The sequence below is a fragment of the Vitis riparia genome, chromosome 6, assembly GCF_004353265.1.
Source record: "Vitis riparia cultivar Riparia Gloire de Montpellier isolate 1030 chromosome 6, EGFV_Vit.rip_1.0, whole genome shotgun sequence".
NCBI classification, from domain to species: Eukaryota; Viridiplantae; Streptophyta; class Magnoliopsida; order Vitales; family Vitaceae; genus Vitis; species Vitis riparia.
In genome coordinates, this window is record NC_048436.1 from 9,141,547 (window position 1) to 9,164,130 (window position 22,584).

General features: G+C 32.9%; 1 protein-coding gene across 1 annotated transcript; it reads right to left on the reverse strand.

Annotated features, from left to right (window-relative positions):
- Positions 1–689: 689 nt before the first annotated feature.
- Positions 690–14,699, reverse strand: LOC117916362 (zinc finger CCHC domain-containing protein 7-like). The gene is made up of 8 exons (XM_034832318.1): positions 14,216–14,699; positions 13,709–13,825; positions 13,460–13,618; positions 12,652–12,813; positions 12,392–12,508; positions 8,252–8,359; positions 7,566–8,093; positions 690–1,121 (listed from the first exon to the last, which is right to left on the reverse strand). Exons 1-7 carry the CDS (start codon positions 14,573–14,575, stop codon positions 7,647–7,649), a joined length of 1,470 nt encoding a protein of 489 aa, XP_034688209.1. The 5' UTR covers positions 14,576–14,699; the 3' UTR covers positions 690–1,121; positions 7,566–7,646.
- Positions 14,700–22,584: the final 7,885 nt, after the last annotated feature.

The following is a 22,584-nucleotide window of genomic DNA, read 5'->3' on the forward strand; positions in this document are numbered from 1 at the left end:
TTGGGGGTGCTCTCTCTTTCTCTCTCACACACACACACACTTTGGGGGTGCACTCACACATATACCTATATGAGGATATATATATATATATATATATATATATATATATATATATATATATATATATATATATATACTTATATGAGGTTCTTTCACTCAGACATTGGGGGTGCTCTCTCTCTCTCTCCCCCTCTCTCCCTCCCTCTCTCCCTATCACACAATTTGGGTGCCTATATGAGGTTATATATAGTTGTAGGCGGTTCTCTCTCTCACACACACACTTTGGGTGCATACATATACCTCTATGAGGTTATACATACCCATATGAGCACACATTGGGTGTGTATATAAAGAACATCTATGGCAACATTTTTTTCCAATTGGAAGCAAATGCAAATGGCCTGTAAACTGAAAGGTGAAATATCCACTAACTTCTGTTGCAGGTTCTAAAGAGAATTGGAAGTCCCATAGAAATGCATTGCATCATTTGCTCTGCATAGGAGGCACATATTCCATACTCACACCCACAAAAGGGGAGAGTGTTCTAGCAAAAACTAGATATCCCTCTATATCGGAAAAATAAATAAATAAATAAATAAATAAATAACACAAAAAAGTGATTTAAAATCACAACATTCTATACATTCTCAGAACAAATAATATTTTTGTAAATGGTATGAGAAGCAAAAAAAAAAAAATGGATCTTTTAGTTTCCATGTGAATGAATGGAATCATTTAATCACTTTTGGACATCCAAAATTTTGATCTCCAAGAATGAGAACCATGCACCAACATTTTTCCATTGACAGTTTGAGATACATTGCCATGTCAGTATTACACATGAAACTGAGGGGAAAACCTATGTTAGTCCTTGGCCAACTTCAGAGGTAAAGAAATTTATGGAAAACCAACTAAAATGTAAGGTTATCAAGATAAACAAAAACCAAAATAATTAACCAGGAATAACCACTTCTGAAGAAAGCTAAACCATTTGATGAAGAATGCTATAAATCCTCAAATAATGATTTCTTCCATCAATAATGTACATCAACAAGAACACGGAGAAAATACAAGGAACCTTGCCCTCACTAGTGCACAAGGAAAACTGCAACTTTGAATCTCTGTATAGAATAATAGATACACAACAAATGAAATGGTTACATTCAGTATAAGCATAACATATCAAAATGCTTCATTCAAGCTTACATTTTATGGAGTTGATTACGCATCCAAATTAAACAGAAACTAGCCAGGAACCAGCAATCAATAAGTTGGAAGAGAATGAAACCCAACAAAATTCATGATGACTAGAATCAATAAACAATTGCATCATATACCAGTTTCAAGGTGCTAGTAGAACACACTGAAATCATCAATGTGCAAGCAGAGCCAAGTTATTATTTCACTAGGGAATTTTATTTTATTTTTAATCCATTTTGTAAGTGGTGGCATGCTCATTAACATAAAGCAACCATTCCGCAATTCATACTAAGCAATAACAATTTTTTTTAAATGATCTTTTAGGGTTAAAGATCTAACCTTTAGGTTTGGATGTTGTCAAACCTTAAATTCCAAGTGTTAAAGACGGTCTTCAAGTTGTTGGAAGTCTCGTAAACCCACGATCTTCCGACTGATGACTCAACCTTGTTCTTGGCACACTTCCAGTGGGGAGGAAAGAAGGTTGAAGACTATGGATGGTGGAAGACAAAAATTATGGAAACCCTAACCCCCTAAGGGGTATTTATAAGGTTTCCCATTGGACTTAAAGTGACTTGAGCCCACATGGACTTGGGTCATTTAATCTAGCCCAAAATGGGTCCTCATTGATTAATTAACTCAATAAGGCATACTACTAATTAATCAATTAGCCTAATTCAAAGACCTTATTCACTTACTCTTGTGCAACCTTGCGTAATTACCAAAACGCCGTTATGCACAAAAGTGGACCTAGAGCTAATCTGATTCTCATAATCCATGCCAACAAGGTATATGAGCTCAAAGCGGGGACCACTAAAACCCATAGGAGTACTGGCCCCCTCAAAAACCAATTCTAAAGTTGATTCAACATCCCATTACAAAGAATCGACTGAATTTCAATATCCTATGTAAATAACAACAAGACACTACGTGCTTAGGTCCATGACTTGCTATCCATTGTGTTTAGTCTCCCCATGAATTGGTGTCCATAGTCTAACAAGGTGAAAGCTATCAACCTTCCAAGACTACCTCTACTATCCTTGAGTTACAGATCCTCTTATTGTATATTCAATTGACATGTCTTAGCTCTCAAAGAGTCTATATCAAGTTCCACTTAAGAAACTATTATAACCATAGTTTTCATTAACACACCTCCTTAATATCACCCATGAAGACAAACTATCTCAATCTCATAAGATAGCATGGTGCCTCTATTGAGAATACCTATTGCTACCGACTTCCATAAAAAATGACCCAATCCATAGGGAATATATGATCACCTTATGGTCTCACCCGTAGGTCAAAGTCACTGCTAACTTTAACACAATCTCAATATGCTTTTAAGGTTGAGAGACAACACAATGAAGCAGTTTGGTTAGATCATGACTACTTGATAGCCTTAAGCTATGACTCACCATAAGTCTTGTCCAATGTCTAACCATACACACTAGTGCACTCACCATAGGAAACTCGTCTTGATAGCCAAGACCAACCATTCCTCCAATTAGAAGGTGGTGCACTACAACCTCTAATGGGTTGCCTAGACCTATGAACCGGTTGTGAACAAGTTATCTATTTGCAAAGAACCCATGACTTAGATCTTCTGTGCAACTCCTAATGCACCTAAATCATGTAAAATGCAAAGATGCAGACAAGAATGTTCATAAAGTATAATACATGAAATAAGGATAGATAAAAATGAAACTAGAACATCATTAAATAAATAACGAATTCCAAATTTATTACATCATATTATGCTTTTAAGGGCTCTATCTCGACATTCTCCCACTAGCCCTCAAAGCATCATGCCTTTATAGCATGCCAGATACTCATCTTAAACCTATGTATCCATGTCACCAACACAACTCTCCCTGTTAATGTCTTGGTGAATGAATCCCCCAAGTTCTCCATAGATGGTATCTTGTTGACCATCACATTACCCTCTAAACTATCTCAACAATTTGGAGCAAAAGCACATAATCCCTCGTTCTCAAAATATATTTGAGTATATGCTTGACATAGCACAATTTTCCTATTCTTGTTATTCCTAAGGACTTTAAACCCAAGAATATATTATGCCCCTTATAGATTTCCATCTAGAACCAAGTAGACAACCAGATCTTGACTGATGACAATATCCCTACATCCGTCTCAATGAGTAGATTGTCATCTACCTACAAGATCCTAGAACACCACCATGCTTTCCTGCAGTTTCTTGTACACACAAGGCCTTTTGCTATGAAAATATTTGGTTATATCTTATAAATGCTAATATCAAGATAATCGTTTAAGAACACTATCTTGACATCCTATTGCAATATCTCATAAATGAGATACTCCGCAATGGATAGGAGTACTCTAATGGATTTGAGTATGGCTACTAGTGAAAAGGTTTCTTATAGTTGAAATAATGTTTCAAACTATAACCTTTAACTACAACCTAGCCACATAAATCCTAACTTTTCCATCTACTCCTTTATTCCTTTTGTAGACTAACTTATACCCATGGGTTTTATCCCTTCAGGTGCTTCTACAGGAACCTAGACTACATTAGAATCATAAGGATTCTAACTCTACCTCCATAGCCTTTTGCCAAAGATTTGCATCCACGTCGCTCATTGCTTCATCGTAATCTATGGGATCGATCTCATGTTCCTCTAGAATGGCCTCAAAAGACTCCAAAATACATGAATCGGTTTAGTTGTTTAACAACACTCCCACTATGACGAGGCATTAGCGTACACTAGAAATGAGAATGGTTGGTATTGGATCCATAATATCTTGTGCATAGTAGGACTATCTTCTAATATTCTTCAATCTATATCATTGTTTGCCTTATTACATATCATATAATCTTCATCAGAAATTTGGTATTTGTAGCAACAAACACCTTTTGATTATCCTGACTATAAAGTAATAATCCTTAAATCCTCTTAGATATCCTATAAATTGATACACCTCTTTAGAAAAAGAGGTATTACACAGTCTCTAAGATATATCCCCAAAAAATATGGGAAGTAATGAGAAACCAATTACCGATCTCGCTATATCTATCAAAGTTCAATATCTTCTTTCCATTACTCCATTTTACAATGGAGTCCTTGGTGCACACAATTGGGATATCATCTCATGCTTCATATGGAAAGGATCAAACCTACTAGACACACCACTTCGATCTAATCGAAGTGCCTTGATATGTTTACCCAATAGGTTATTTGATTCCGCCTTAAATTCAATAAATTTATCCAAGGCATCAGATTTCCTATCTACATATCCAAACCTAGAGTATTTATCAGTAAAATGATCAAATACTCATGCTTTCCATGCATAAACACAAAAAGGTTCATACACATCAGTATCTACTAACCCCAAACATTCCTTGGTTCCAAGTCCTTTTAGAAATAAAGAGGTCTTCTAGTCATCTTACTATCTATACAAGATTCGCAAATTGAAAGATCCTCTAGAATAAAAGTGTCTAGACTTGACCAGTCTTTGGATCCTATTTAGATTAACATGACCTAGGCATTAGAAGTCAAATGTTTGATTAGTGCTAGGTTCTTTCTTTTAGTGAGATCTGACTACTCTCATTACTTGGCAAAGTAATAATGGAGTCTCACATAAAAGAGGTAATACCTCCCACTAACTTACACAACTAACCTTGCAACTAAAGCTAAGGTAAGTACAATCCCACCATGTGACCTTCTCACTTGTTGATAATTGATAATGGGCCTGGAATCTATCCACCACAATTGGTGAAATCCACCACTATGCATATTTGTAGGTTATAATGCAGTGATAAAGAGGTTTAAGCAGCACAACCCAATAGGCTTTCATAAATACTGCATCAAGTGAATGCTTACATCACCAAACACGTCGAAGGGACTAGATATAGAAAAGTGGATCATTAAGGAGGATTAAGTTCCACAATCCGAGAAAAGTCCATTTGTGTACTTAGTAATGCCTCTAGTTTTTGGACATGGATTTTGGTTGTAACACCATAAAAGGCTATAAAATGCATGTTAAACCTATCAGAAATTAAGTAACCTCTACATCATAGTCGCTCAACAAATGAGCATGAGGCCCCATTTGGCATAACTAAGGCTTCCAATAAAGTCCTTTTAGCAAGACAAATAACGGGATGATTTTGTCATTTTACATGTCTATCAAACAACTCTTTGAAACATACACCAGCTTCTCACAGCTCTTACTATGGTGTAAGATTTACTGAAAGAGCTTTTAAGTCCCGACATCTTTAACACAAACTTCATAAGTACAATGAAACACTCTGTGAAAGATCTTTTATTGTAAAAACCCCATTGAAGTCTTACAAGCAGGGACTAAAAATGCCCAAAAAAAAAAAAGCTTCCATTTTAAGAAACCTAGAACAAGTAACACTTCACAAGAGCATAGATAATGGTTAAAGATTGTTATGCCCTTCTTATTAATCATCATCAGTTCTTCATAGAAACCATTCATTACTCAATACAAAAGGTGAAAAAAAAAAATATCCCAATTCTACATCATTATTCAAGTAATTACACCCACTAGCATCAACCAAACTTAAACAATAAAGGAAGTGCACCAGAGAAAACATTTAGATAATATTATCTAAACCATGATCTGCAAGTTTAGTTTTGTATCCTAAGAAACACAAGCACAACATAAAATCAAAACTCGTAGCATTCTCTCTAACCAAATACATCAAATCAATGAAAAACATAAAACTGCAACACTTTACTTTTTTATCATCCTTTCTGAAAACCCTCAAAGCCTAGATTTAAAAGAATCTTGTTGAACCATGCTATGCCTGTTTAGTTTAGTATCCCTATGTACAATCTTCATCTAATTCAAGATTGAACAGTAACCATGTTTCTTTGTCTAAGTTTTCTAGGCTCCAAAATTTCAAATTGCCTATGAAATACATTTTAATATAATTTTAAATCGTTCACCATTAATTATATATTTCACACTCTTTTCTTAACCATTCCATCATTTTATAAGTTTTAATTATAATATAAGAAACCAAAATGCTTGAACCTTCCATCCTAAAGCCAACACCTCCAATACAAGAGGTAAATTGCTTCATCTTGCTTTCACCTCTAAAAACCACCAATAATCTGCACCACAATTTAACTTCCACAAGTCATCACGAAGACAACTTCAACAAAACAATAGGAGTGGCAATAGCACTTACCACTTTCAAAGGATAAATTTGCTAAATCCTGTAAATAGAGGTCTAGGTCAAATGTGGCAAGTGACCTTCCAAAGAATTTAGGAGTTCATGTTGTGAATTCATTTTCTAATTGTTTTGGTCAAAGTTGCTAAAATCAGGATTCTATATCAATAATAGATCTTCACTCTCCAGGATCAAATCCTAAATTGGAATTGAGAAGTGTAGACAAAAATCACGTTTCTAATTGTTTCTGCATCAACAAATCACAAATATTTAGATAGTTAAGATTTGAGGAAAATTTTTCCAAAGATGTGGAAATGTAAACATGAACAGAAACAAATTCAAAGAAAAAGAAATGATTTAAAAAGAGAGTTCTTTCAAAAGAAGCAAAAACAGAAAGACAAACAAAAACCACTTAGAAATAAACTTCAAATGTTTGTTTGCAATAAACAGAATCAATTTGAAGATGCATTTGAATATAGATAATATCCAAGTGGTTTTATAAAATTAATAAATAGTTGTAATCTTACCTGGAAATGTTTTCTATTCAGAAGTTAAATACCATTAGGAATCATTTCAAAATAAATAAATAAATAATTAAAAGAAATTAATATCCACCAACAAATACTCTAGTACTTTTTAGTCTCAAATATCCACCAAAAGGATTTTCTCTCTCAAGAAACAATGCAATGAAAAGGAAATCACCCAAACAAGTCCTGCTAGTTTATGAAAAATCAATAACCACTGGTCCACTATGCAATCGGTTTGATGAAATATGAAGACTATAATAAACATGAACCAAGAATCAGCTGATACAGAAATGAAGCCCATAAACTATTAGAATCCAACAATTTCCAACACTTGATGGACAACCTGTCTCATCCGATGATCCTAAACATCTGTTCTTCCATTCCCCCTTAGACAATCAGAACATAAGCAACAAAATGAACTCCTTATGTGTGCACACGCCTGTCCATTTGCATGTTTGCATATATGCATACACTTGGAGAATAAAAAACATATATATCCACAGAATGAGTAATATATACTTCCAGACAGTAGTAAAAGGGGGATTAGGGGTTTAGGCAAGGGTGGTGAAACAGCTGGCTATATGCATATGCACAAACTTACCAATGCATCCAAGAAATATTAATGGGGAAAAAAAACTAATTTATACAAAAGCAGAAGCACTTACAAGGTCATAAGAGGTGTGACACACCCACATCATTTTCCTTTTGCAGTCATTGCCTTCCAAGTCTACACATAAAATAAATCCCTACCACCAATCATAATGTCTCCTCACAGCATCACTGCTAGAGCTGCCAAACCTTGACGCAGAAAATCTATGCTGAGAAGCATTTGCTGATCCTTGCCAAGTTGAATTTCTAGAATAGAACTTCTGGGTATTTTTAGAAGACTGCGAACTTGTGTAATGACCAGCAGTTAACATAGGTCTCTTGTGATTCTTATTTGTTGGTGTTGCAGGAGATCTCCAACTCTTCACTTTGGCTTTCCTAGGGGAATCTCCTGGATCCTCTGTAATCCAGCCACCTCTTTGTTTTGGTTTACGCGGAGTGATATTTCCCCTTTCTTCGTACCAGGGCTTTTTCCTTTTACGACCCATACCAAGATCTTTTGGTGCAGACTTGAATCCTAACTTGTCCTTATCTTCTTTAAGAAATCTCCGACTTTGTGTAGATACTTCAGAATTTCTCTTGCTAACCTGTGGAAGAGCAACAAAATTTAAATTCTGACATTGCTAAGGGGACACTTAAGAACCCAATGGAGAAAAGAAGAAAATTAAAACCTAAATACATGAAATGATCCTGCAAATATCAATTAATATTAAGATTCACTCTGTGCAGATTCACTAAAATGTACCTTAGTGGAACTTTTGCATTCACGAGCGAAGTGACCTTGTTCGCCACATCTATAGCATGAACTGGGTGTCTGCACATCAGCGGTCTCTGCATTTAACCTTGCACATGCCTGCATAATGGATTCCCATAGAATTACAATGGGCAAATCAAAACAAGCAAAACCCATTATTAATAAAATGAAAAATAGGACCAAAGTTTCAAATTCCAATTTTGATGAATATGCTGAGATCCCTAGACAAAAATTGATGGATATCTGAGTATTGACCATTGAAAAAAATGCAAATTTGTTGAATTCTAATGACATGCTAAAAATTTCAGTGAAGCCTTAGTAAATATTAAAAAAAAAAAAGCTAATAAACAAAACAAATTCCATTGGAAAGAAAAATAAATTCACAAATAATACATTTTCTAGATGGCAAAGTCAATCAAAAAAATGAAATTCATTGTCAACGGGCTAATAACAAGGTGATGGGTGCCATAATAATTCATAGATTTATAAAATGTGGCAATGACCAAGTGAAATATGGAAATGATAATACATGCAATATGAAAAGCAAAATGATTTAAGAAAGAACCACCAGTTACAAAGCAGGGAGTGAATTGGGCCATGCTACATGCATAAAATGTTGAAATACAAACCCTTTTTTATTCTTATGCACCTAATATTCATGTTGAAAGATTGGTAGCAGAACTCAGGCAGTCCTACAATATTCTAGGACTAGGTGCTAATTTTCTTGATTGAGGTGCTACAACACCATCACAAATGACTGAACACAGGAGGCTTGGTGGCTACAAAAAGCGCTGATTGAGCTAGCTGTGAGATCCTGTTCCATAATCAAGAATGAGCACCTTGTTACCTTTGATCTTCTAAGGTGAGTAATGAGTTAAAGAGTAAATCAAATAGTGATAAATGCCCATTCCCCTCATAACTTTGAAACATGTCAAGTTTTATTTTCCAATGAAGAATCCCCAGGGGAACATAACAAATATGAATTTTGAAAGGACAAACATTTATCTTTTTGTAAATAAGCCTCTCAATCAAAATGGAGAACAACTTTTGAAACCATTCAAAGAAACTTCATTAAAATTACCAGAGAAAATATAGCTCTCAAACTTTTATAGTCAACCTTCAAACTAAGCATGTTGCAGACATGAAACTTTGTCTAAAGAATTCCTCTTGACCCTTTAATTCAAGCAAGCTAGAGATTGAGGCAGCTTGACACTTAAAATACAGCCAGTTCCTCATGAACCTCTAACCTACCATCCTTGTTATGATCCCCTCAGTTGCCTCATCTCCCCTCTCGCCAAATAGCCTCACCCACCTTACCACCTTATTTATAAAAGGTTACCTCACTATTGCAATGCAAGATCATCAATTTAACAGTGCACCTGAGCACTGACTACCTTTAGATCCTCCAGGAAACACAAAAAATCCATTCAAAGGGGATTGGAGACCTAGTATCAACAAGCCATCTTTTGATGCTTTAGGGGATCAGGATGCAGCTAATTTAGAGGTCCTGTTCTCGAAGGAAGAGGTGTTCATGGCCCTTTCAGACATCAATGGGGACAAAGCAGCAAGTCCTAACAGCTTTCCTATGACTTTTTGGCAGTTTAGTTAGGATTTTGTGTAGGAAGAGGTGTTGGTATTGTTTAGGGGCTTTCATGAATGGCATAGATTTGTTAAGAACTTGAATTCAACTTTTTTGATCTTAATTCCTAAGAAAGGGGGAGTTGAAGACAACGAGGACTTCAGTTCGATCAGTCTAGTGGGTGGGCTCTACAAGCTGTTGGCTAAAGTCTCACACAATAGAATTAAGAAGGTGGTGGGTAAGATTGTATCCAACTCCCAAAATGCTTGTGTGGAGGTTAGACAAATTTTGGATGTTGTTCTCATTGCCAATAAGGCCATTAACTTGATGTTGAAAAGCAAGGAATGTGGGTTGCTCTGCAAACTTAATATTGAGATAGCCTATGATCATGTTAATTGGGATTTTCTACTTTTAGTTCTAAAAAAGATGGGTTTGGGGAAGAAGTGGATCATCTAGATTAAATGGTGTATCTCTTCAACGAGGTTTTTAGTTCTTGTTAGTGATACCCCGGTGGGCTTCTTTCAAAGCTCTAGGGGTCTAAGATAGGGGATCCTCTTTCGCCCTATTTATTTGTGATTGTCATGGAAGCTCTTTGTTGTTTGCTCAAGAGGGCTAAGGTTAAGGGTTTTTTGCCAAGTTGGAGGGTGAATAGCAGAGGTGGAGGAGTGGAAATTTCCCATATTTTGCTTGCTGATGATACGTTAGTTTTGTGCGAACCGACTCAAGATCAGTTGACTTGCCTTCATTGTTTATGTGGTTTGAGACCATTTCGGGGCTTAGCATTAAATTGGAAAAGATAAGAGTTAATTCTAGTGGGAAGGATGGAAAACTTAGAGGGGAAAAAAACCAAGTTTTTTTTAGTTTGTGTAATATACATATATAATAGACTTACACATCACATCAAATACACCATATACAGTGATTATGACATCAGCATGCCAATAATATCAAGAATTTCACACTGTGTGCCTGCGCTTCCTCTAAAGAAATAGAAATTAGCTTGGCCAACACTGGAAGGAATCATTCTCCTCACTGAACAAGGAGAAGGTGGATCTCTTATTCATCCAACAACCATAAGGTTGGGTTAGACCAAAAGGGGGGAGGTATGGGACAGCTAGGGCAAGCCAATTGAAAATATGGAAGAGAAAGCCTCCTCCCCCCAGTAAGAAAGTACATTTTTGTTGGTCGAGTTAGCTTTTCACTTAGCTAACACACAAAAATAGCACAAAAATAGTAGTTGAACCATAATTCCAAGTGAAAGGGCCACCCAATCAACACATACGCACTCTCTGTCCAAGGAAGGAGCCTCTTTCAAACTTGATGTTTTCAGCTGGCCTGCCCTAACTAACTCATAACCCACCCCATCTGGTCTAAGAACCCAACCTTCTATTTTGTAGGATAGATAATTGACCTTGTTTCTCTTTGTTTTCTGAGAAGGACTCCTAATGTTGGTTTGGGGTGTGCACACATATAAACATAAATAAATATAAATAATATATTCAATAATATGAAGGATTTCAAAATGTGATAGCAATATCACAATATGTCAACAGACATCAACTAAAATGACCATCAACACCCATAAATAAATATTCCCAATATATTCAATAATATCAAGAACTTCAAAATGTGATAGCGGATATCACATTATGTCAATAGACATTTCAACATTTTGAAACATCAACTAAATCATGCCAATAAATATACATACACACACACATGCACCTAGTCTAAGAACCCAAACTTCCATTTGTAGGATAGATAATTGACCTTTCTTCTCCTTGTTTCTCCTTGTTTTCTGACTCCGAATGTTGGTTTGGGGTGTGGGCTACTCCTAGCGTTGGTTTGGGGTACTCACGCATACGAACATACATAAATATATATATATTTTTTTTTTTTGATAAGTAAATGAATTTCATTAAAGAAAAAGGGGGGAAAGAGACGCTAAAATAGCGACTCTAAGTATACAAAACCTATACACCCGCCATCAAAGGCCAAAAGACAAAAAGCCTATTGCCACAAGCCTACTTAGAGCCCAACCAATCAATAAAGTTAGCTATAGTTAGAGGGCAATCGTCTATGAACAATTTAGCCTCAGCCCATAACGTAAGAATAAAATATTGTTTCAATCTCTGAATTGACACCGACTCATCCTTGAAAGCCAATCGATTCCTCTCCTTCCAAACCGTCCAAAAAATATAAAGAGGAGCAGCTCTCCACACCTTCTTGCGATTTTTGCCCAAGAAAAAACCATTCCAACTCAGAAGGGTCTCTTTAACTGAAAAGGGCAAAACCCAAGACACCCCAAATAAGGCAAAGAGAAGATCCCATAATGCCCTCGTCCTGGGACAATGAAGAAGGAGATAAATATACATAAATATATATATATATATATATTATTTTCAATAATATCAAGGGTTCAAAATGTCATAGCAATGTCACAATATGTCAATAGACATTTCAACATTTTGAAACATCAACTAAATTGACCATATATATACGTATGCATATTAACATGGTGATAGGCACTTAAAACATTGAACCAGACTTACCAAACCAGTATGGCCCAACTGACCACATTTATAGCAAGAAGGTTCTATTGGACCAGTATCAACATAGTTGACACAACATAGATGACCAAAACTCTTGCAAATGTAACATTGTATTTCCTGATGAAGTTACGAAGAGAAAAAGAAAATGGTTAGAATATCAAAACTCCAAATTCAAATCCAAACACTAAAGATAGCCTATAAATAAATGAAATAGGGTTTTCAAAAAAGGAGACAAAATACATTAGAAAGTGTCTATGAACCTTGAGATCTTCAGGAGAATAATCATTCCTGCATGAAAACATATCATGCCTAGAATCTCCACATTTTAAACATATTTTAGAATTTTGTGAACCACTTCTGTGCTTCTCAGGACAATCTTTTGCTCGGTGGCCTCCTTTTTTGCAAATAAAACAATCTTGCCCCTACAATGAAATCAAGAAATGCAGTAAAAATCCAACCAAATAAAAACCAGTCACAAATCTACCTTCTAGTTCTCTCAATGGGATGCTACAACGATAGAAGAAGAAGAAGAAAGTGCATACTAGCAGAAGCAACATATGATAAAAGCACATCAATCATCTACTACTGTTTTAAAGTGAATGCACCATCCTACTTCATGGGTGGCTAGAGCAATTTTCTATTCTCCTTTCCAAGGACCATCATAGCTGTGAAAATAGTTTCAGCTAAATTCCTAAAGCATGAAATGTTTCTGACATCCAACAACCATCTGTAACAGGCCTTACAAATAGGTAGTCTTTAGGATAGAACCTCCTGGTCATATTCACAAGTATATGTGCTCATTAGATATGCAGCATGTAAGTGAGAACCAACATTTGAATAAAGAATACAGTTAACTAAAAAACAAATCTATCAGTAGACAGACTAAATTTTGACCCAGAAAAGTCACAATTCGGTCATTCAATTTACTCCCAAAAGCAGAAAATATCTCCCAGTAGAACCCAAATTATACAAAATAATCACACAGCAGCCAAAATGCTTACATAATTACCAAAACAAAAACAAAAAAAAAAAGGAAGAACAAGTTCTCTAACATTTTTCAAAACAAACCTTCATGCACTGCTTTGCATTATGCTCCAAACTCCCACAAACAAAGCACGGCTTTTTCCGCTTAACAGATGCACAATTCACTGCATTATGACCTTCTTCACCACAATTATAGCATGCTCCCCAGCCACTATCTGGAGGATCAAAATATCTTGGCCCTCGCTAATAGAAGAAATAAGTGTTACCAAACTAAGCCTGAAAATGGAGTTCTGTTTTTCAAACGGCACTTTAGAGCAATTTATTTTAACTCACAAGAAGCTTCCGAAGGACAATATTGTCGCTACCCTCAACAGGATTTGGTTCCACCATTTTAAGTATCTCTAATGCTTTATCCGACTCTCCCTTCTTTTCCTCCATCAAAATTTCATCCTAAACCAATTAAAGAGTGCAAAACAGTCATTATAAGATTGCATCTGAAATTCTCAGATGCCTTTTTTCTGAATCAAAGAAATAACTAACTACGAGTACGAGCCATATTCAAACACACAAAAAAGAGAGGGAAAAAAAAGCATGAAAGTAGTAAGAATGGTGAGTATACATTGTTCTATTTCCCCCGGAAACAGTTCCGAGGATAATTTTTCAAAAGAACATTTTTTTTCAAAGGAATCACCTGAAAGGATTTTACTCCAAACGAGCAGGCGAAAGGAGGTAATTTTCCTTCAAGTTTCAAAATAACTATAACTACCCCGCAAAGAGTTCAAAGAAGGAAAAGGCTTTTGCAGGATCCAGGAAACAAACAGAAAGGATGAAAATACTCACAGTTTTCTCCTGATTTTCTATGTTCTTGTTCGCCCTCTTCTCCTTCCTACTTTTCTTCTTCTTACTCTTCACCTCCGCATCATCGTCCGTGGTGGGCCCGCTCCTATCTGTGATCACTTCGGCCTCTTCCGAAGGCGAGGAACCCAGATCGATCACAGCACTGCGACTAGCCAAAACGGCATCGTTGTGATTCCTCTTGGACGCTCTCTTCATAGCTTTCTCCACGATTTTCAAGCTCAGATCTTCGTTGGCTTCTTCATCGTCGCTGCTGCTCAGGTAGATGACGGACCTTGAAGAATTCGCTCCTTCTTCACCTTCTTGGTGATCTATCTTTGCTTTAGGCTTCTGTCTCCTCCCCATTCTAGCAGAGACCACAATTTGAAACCCCAACCCTAATCCTAATGGTAGGGAAGACGCAGAATGTTGGGGGATGCTGATGCCAATAGTTTTGAACCATAACCCTAAATTGATGAGCAGTGAACAATATACCTCTGTGATTCCAAGGTATTTTACAAATCTATTTAGGAAACAATATACTTTTCTTACTAAATGTAACAATATATTTTTCTTAAAAATTAAAAATAGTTAATAATATTTTATTTTTTATATTTGATATATCAAATTAAATCATAAAGCTAAATAGAAATATATCGATATTTTAAATTTTATTAAATAGAATATATATATATATAATATATTAACTTTAAAGATATATTTAAGATGAAAGAAAAATTATAATATTTAATTTTATTTATATCTTTATCTCATATTTATTATTTAATAATTATTTTAAAAATAAATATAAATCTTAATATTCATCTTAGTTATTAAAGACTTTTCAAATTATGATACCACTCTAAGGAGAACGTAACTCTGATATCATTCACACCTAGGACATAAAAAAGTTCATACAAATAAAAGATTAATTTTATCTATGAATCAAAATAGAAAATTTAATGTCTAATTTTATCTAATTTATAACATAAAATTGAACACAAGAACACTAAATTTGATTCTGAAATAAACTTTTGTATTGAAAATATACATTGATGACAGAGAGTTGTAGATTACAAACTAGCTTGTTGACAATAGAGGGATATGAACACAGAGAAAGAGATTTTTGGAAAGAGAGGGATTACAAAAGTTAAGATAAAATTGTAGAGGACACTCTTGATAGCTTTAATCTTCGTTTTCTCCGCTCTTGCGCTCTCTCTTGTGATGAACTTCATGTCTCTATTTATAGAGAAATTTTGACAAACTTGAATATGATTGAAATCCACGGAATTGAGGTTGAATGAAATCTGAACAAAGGTGGACAACTGGTGGCCTTGACGCTTGTTAAAGGAGGTAATTTCTTTTTCTTGTTAGATGGCTTGGAAGAAAGTCCGAAGAGATTTTATTCTCTTCCTCCACCTTTCTTGTTTTTAAAGTCATCTTGGTAGACAAAATTTACTATGCAAATAGTGTTTGACTATTCAATACTATTTCAATTGTTTTTTTTTTAACTAGATAAATACAAAGAGACAAATATACAAAGATACAATTGTATAAAAGATTCTTGAAATCTTTTTAACTGGGCATCTTTAGGAGAATTTTTTCAAACTCCCTTCGAGCTTGCTTTTCTTGAACGTAATCTTTTTTATATTTATCTACAAGATAAGAAAATTGGGTTTAGAATAGAAGATGAACTTTAGGAAAGACATTTGTAGAGATAGTTTTTTGGAATATTGTCCTCAATGATGAGTTTATAGTTAGAAGAACTATAAATCTCATAATCAAGGTCTTTTACAATCATTCTTAACCTCCAATAATGAATTTGTTTTTTAAGGTTGACTTTAGTACAAAGCCAAGGGTCCTCTATACCAAACAATTGATGTTTTATGTGATTAGCTTTAAGAAGGATAGTATGTTGAGCTGGGTAGACTCTTCCATCGTTCGACTACTCAGGATGCTTACTTTCAATAATGAGTTCAACGGATTTGAATTCTAGAATGAAAACATTTAATATGCAAAGTACTAATTTCCTTCCAAATCCATCGTTTTGCTTAGGATTAGAGAAAATTAGTTGATAAAGTAACCCATAATTCATGAGAAGAGCTGGAATCAGTTGTATTGACTCATTATTGAATTTCATGACTATTGGTCTATATCAGTCGAAGTCGATATTAGCCTTGCAAATACCACAAGCGAGGGCACACTAACAGTCTTGTTTTTCTAATGGAATTATCCTATACAACGAATTAAGCTTTGGACATTCAATATTGTTGTTGCCATAATGAGTATGTCAAATAAAACTCATCCCTAGAATAGTAACACAAAAAATGCTATAGCCAACAAAAAAAAATTGCATTATATGCTTTTGCTTGACTTTTGTAGCTTGGGCCTTTAAACTTATCATCTGTATAAGGTCCTAAGAGAGATTTAAAATCTTTTGTTTATAAAATGAAAATCTTGATTTTTGAAATTCTAAGCTTTATTCAAAAAGTTTTGGAAATTCATTTTGAAGAAATTTTGAAAATGTAGTTATTGTCTCTTCTTTAGAAATTTTCTTTTGTTTCCTGCAATTAAAATTTTCAAGATCTGTATCCATTGGGACGCAATGTATAACAGAACTTGAAGGGTTGGAAAATTTGTCTAAGTTATCATTAGTCTATTTAAAATGAAAAGATAAGGCATTTAAAGCTTCTAACTTTTGGCTATCACGTCGTGCATTCTAGAGGTTGTCATGCATTTCTATGATCTGTTTAAATTTTCTACGTCTTTATGAATTTGAAATGAGATTACTTTTAGGAAACACTAGAAGAGTGAATTTCCCAAACTTAATATGTTTTTGCCCAATCTATAAAGAAAATTCAAACATTAGTACATTCTTAGAAACATAAATAAGATATCTAAGCAATTTATCTTTAATAAACCAAATTTGAAAATATATTGAATTTATAAGGGGCAGATAGTTATGAAATAAAATATTTAAAGGATTTTTTGAATTTTTGAAATCAAATTTATTGATTTATAAGAACATGCACAAATACCATCACAATCTTTTTTATCGTTTTATTCATCTTGACTCAACTCTTCACTTTATATTTCTTGAGTTATTAATATTTGATTTTCTTCTTCTGATTCATAATATACACAAGAATCTTATTCTTCTTCTTTATTAATTATTAATCCTATCATTAGATTTTTGAGTTTATCGCTAATTTCTAAAGAATTAATTTTGTTTTCTAGTTGACAGTCTTTTGAATAATGTCCTACTTTGCCACATTTATAGTAAGTTGGAGTTTTTTTTTCTTGAATATTGCTTTATTGGAAGATTTTGATTTATTACTATTATTTTTTACAAATTTCTTTTGAAATTTTGACTCAATCAAAGGTTGTTTACCTTTTATATTATATTGTTCACTTTTCTTTGTTGAAGGGGCTACTATTGTATCGTACCTATAGTATGAACAAAATTTTCCTAATTCTTTCTTACTATTTTGTTTCTCTTTTTTCATTCGACTTTTTTAATTTGAGATCTGTGTATAGAGTTAAACCTTCATTATTGATAAAAGTAATTAATTCTCCATATGTTAATGACTCATAAGGAATTCTTCCATTATATGCATTTCTAATTCTTTGCCTAACTTTCTTAATGAATAAAGTGGGTAATCCTGATATAAATTTTTCTTTCCAATAATGACTTCCACCATCAAGTATGTTCACGACTTTGACTAAAAACATATCTTTATACCATTTGAAATCTTGAAGTTTTGGACATCTAAGGTTATTGAGAATTTTAGAAGTTCTTTCTTGAAAATATATTGGATCTCCTATAAAATGTTTTGTTATTGCAAATATTAATGTATTGACAACATCTTCTTCATAAGTATGGACGAATGTTCCTTTATCTTTTATTATTGTCTTTTTGCATTTAATATGTATTCTTTATCAATTTGATTCAAATAATGATCCCACCATCCTTTAAGTAAACTAGTGAACCCTATTACTAAGGCACCAACGGCATGAAAATCAGAATTATTAGTCTTGATTCTATAAGCATTAGTAGTCATCATCATTTTATGAAGTAAATTAATTACTTGATGTTTACTCATTCCATCTATATTCCATTCATAAAAACTATTACCATCATAACTGGTAGTTAATTGATAATTTCTTTCTTCTAATTGAACATCATGAAAAAAGGGCTTTGAATAATATTTTTTTCTAATTATAAAATTATTAAATATTGTATTAATTGTTGAAGGGGGTGTTACTATGGAATCTTAAGTCATTTTGAATTGTTCTTTTATTTTATTAATTTCTGATTTTTCTTTTGTTATAGTTTGAATTTGATTTTTAATTTGATTAATACCATTAATGGTAAGTTTATCTAATCTAAGTTGTATTTCTTTTAACATTGTTTCTATTGGAGTAGCGAATTGTATGTTTGATTTTGCAGCATTTATAAGAATAATAAAAGGTTGGTCTAGAAACTTAACAGAAGATGATGATGATGATGACAAAGTTGGGGAAAAGTTAGAAGGAAAAGTTGATTTTGATGTTTCTTCTATCTTCCTCCCATGGTAGAAGAAAACAAAATTTGAGAATTTTTGTTGTATGTTGATTTAAAGGTTGAAGAGAATTATTTGTATAATTTAATTGTTGTTGAACTTGTCTAATATCTTTGTAAATTATGAGACTTTGGTCATCTTTTGTTCTTGGAATTTTGAAAGGTGAAACAAAAATAGAATTATTATCAAAATTAAATTGATGATTATTTAAGGGGTGGTTGAGAACTTACTTTTGAGGTTATTGTTGAAATTCTTTTTTGGTTCATTTCTGTATGTTTTATAGCTAATTGATGTCCTTCTTTATATCTTAATGTTATAAGTTGCTTTTGTTGTTTTCTAAGTTTAAGAAACCAATGGAAAAAAGGAATAGTCATTTTCTTTTGATTCATATATTTTTCATATTATTTTCTTAAAGTATTCTTAGCTTAAGGAAGAAGTGTTTGAAAATAAGCTATTTTAGGTTGATTATAAGGAGAAAAATAATTTAATTTTATCCATTCGACATTAGGAGTAAACAAAGTCTTTTTATAATTTTTCTTATGAATAATATTAACTTGAGAATGACACATATCAGAATGAGTAGGGAACATAAGAGGAAATTCTTGTTGTTGATAAACAAGAATAGGAATTTTTGGAGTAAAAGCAACACTATTTAAATTTGTATTTGAACTAGAAGGTCTTATAGAGAGAAAATCTTGAGTAAAAGAATATTTTGAAGTTGGACTAAATTCTATTTGAACAGTAGCATCCGTATGTTGTATAGTTTTTGAAGGAGTTGTTAAAGGTTTAATTGGTTTTGGATTTGCTAAATTTTTTAATTCTCATTGACCTCATTAAGTAATTTCATTCCATTTAAGTTTTTTAGGAACAAAGGCTTGAGTATTATTAGGATTGTATTGTAATAATAATGTTTCATCTTTAACAGATTGACACATAGCTTTAGGATTTAATTAAGTAGTCATGACTTTGTAATATATTCTATAATTGACGCATGCTGAAGGAGGTAATTTCTTTTCCTTGTGGGATGACTTGGAAGAAAGTCTTAAGAGATTTAATCCTCTTCCTCTATTATATTTTTTGAAAGTCATCTTGGTAGACAAAATTTACTATGCAAATATTGATTGACTATTCAACACAATTTCAATAGTTTTTTTTTTTTTTTTTCTCAAGAGGAAATATGGATTCTAGTAAACCAAAGAAAGTCCACCATTTTTTAAATCAAGCAGGAAAGTTGGCATTACAACCTTTTGAAAATTGAATAAACCATGAATGATGGTAGCTTTGTAAATAAAACCTGTTGTACCTAGCATACATATAATCTACATGGTTATAACTCATGGGATGGAAAGGTTGACTAAAAGCTTTGCAAGTGAAGGGTTTTTTATTGCAATCAACAATGGTCATGACTCTAAGAATTTGATATTTGGGAAATGCAATCCTTTGAGGATTATTTTTATCAACATTATGAGTAATCTCAACTGAACCAATATCAACTAAGATAAACTCATAAAATTGACGAGTTTTCATAGGATCATTTGAATTGAAATTAACTCATTAAGGAAAGATATAAGGAAGGATTCTTTGAATTTCTTAAAAATTAAACTCAGGCTCAATGAAAGCAATTTATAATGTTTTAGGTTTTCTGACATATTGATTGTTTGGAAAAGAAAAGGAAAATGAAAGTGTAGAAATAGTACTTGGACTGGATTGACTCTAAACAAGAATATTATTGGAGGTTGATTTAGATGATTGAATAAAACTTTTTGAAGGTTGAAGAGGAGGAAAGTCTGGACTCAGTACTTGAAAGGAATTTGATGTGTGTATTGTAAATGAAGAACGAATGTTTGGAATATTTGAAGTCATGGCATATGAAGCTTTGGTTTTCTTAGATAAAGAAATAAGTTGAGGCTTAATAGGAGTATCCATTAGGATGGAGAAGGATCCTTACCCTACAAAAACTCCCAAGTAAGGAAGTTAGGAAGTGAATTCAACTCTCCTTTAATAAATTCAATTTCAAAATCAAAGTTTGAAAGTAAAGCTTTCCATCTTGCAAAAATTGGTTTTGAAACCAAATTTTTAATATCCTTTTGTAAAATATCTTTTGCAGTTTTGCAATCAAATTTTAAAAGAAATTTTTATTTGTCAAATTGCTTTGAAATTTTGAAATATATAAAACTATTGATAAACTTCTTTTTTGATATTAGAATAGTTTATCTGAGTGCCCAACTAGATCCCTAACATTATATCTAACTATATGCACTTGATTATTATATTATTGCTTTAATATGCCGCCATAACCTAAATTAGATGCATTCGATTCTGCAATGAGTAATGCATTGGAATGAGGGATGTTAATGCATGGTAAATGCTTAACTCTTTGTTTAATCTCTTTGACTAACTTAGTATGAGACTCAGTCTATGCAGATGCATTTTTTCTAAGTCTTTTGTATAAATATTCACAAATAGTTCTCAAATCTTTGAAATAATCAGAAACATAATTTAAGCAGCCTAAAAATCTTTGTAATTGTTTCTTGTTTTTTATTTCATCTGAAAACTTATTAGCAAACTCTATTGACCTTTGAATTGGTTTTGTTTTACCTTGATAAATCTCATGTCTTAAGAATCTAATCTTTGTTTGAAACAATTTCATATTTGGTGCAGAACAAGCCATTCCATTTACTTTGATTATTTTGAAAAACTTTTTTAAATGCACAAAATATTTTTCAAATGAATAAAAAAATATTAGGACATCATCAATATATACAATAATGAATTGAAAATGAGAGTTAAAAATGTTATTCATAATATTTTGAAGTCCAGAAGGGGCATTTTTGACACCAAAAGGCATGACATTCCATTCATAATGACTAAAAGGGACTGTAAAAGTAGTTTTGCATCTATCTTGTTCTTTAATTTGGATTTGCCAAAATCCTGATTTCATATCAATTTTTGAATAAACTATAACACTATGTAGTCTTTTGAGTAAATCTTGTTTATTGGGAATAGATCATCTTATCCATTGTAATACTTTATTTAAAGGTTTATAATTGATGACTAATTCAGATGCACCTCTCTCTATTTCAGCAACATTTTGAACATAAAAGGCGACACAACTCCAAGGAGATTTTGAAGGTCTAATTAATTTCTTCTTTAGTAATGAATCAATTTCTTGTTTACAATATTCTAGAAGTTTTTCATTCATTTGTATAGGTCTAGCTTTAGTGGGAATTTTGGACTCATTAAAATTTTAAATATATGGTAAACTCACTTCATGTTTCTTATAGGAGCAAAAAGCATGTGGAAGATCATAACACATTTCCTTTTAAAAAAGATATTGAATTTCTTTTATTCTCTTTTGAACTTTATCTTTTAGAAGTTGTTCCCCTATTTTCTTAAATTGAATTTCTTTTGATAGAAAACTTATGTGAACTTGTTTTCTTTGAATTAAATTTATCCTCTTATTTATTGAATCACTTTGGACTTGATGTATCTTTTTTTTGGTTGAGAGATATATAAAAGTGAAAAATATCATGTTTCCTAATATTTTAGTTTTGAGACCTTCATCATTTACTTGAAATTGGTAAAGTCATGTAATAAAATGAGTTCCTAAAATTAAGGGTTCAGTCATATTTCTTACTAGTATAAATTGAGTCCTGAAACAATAATTATTTTGACATATATGAACATTTTGAAGTTTATATTCTATATCTAATTTTCCTTTATTTGCAGCAAAAAATTCTTCTCTTGTTTTTTCATAATATTGAGTAGGGATTAATCCTTCTTGTATACAATTCATATATGCTCTTGAATCTA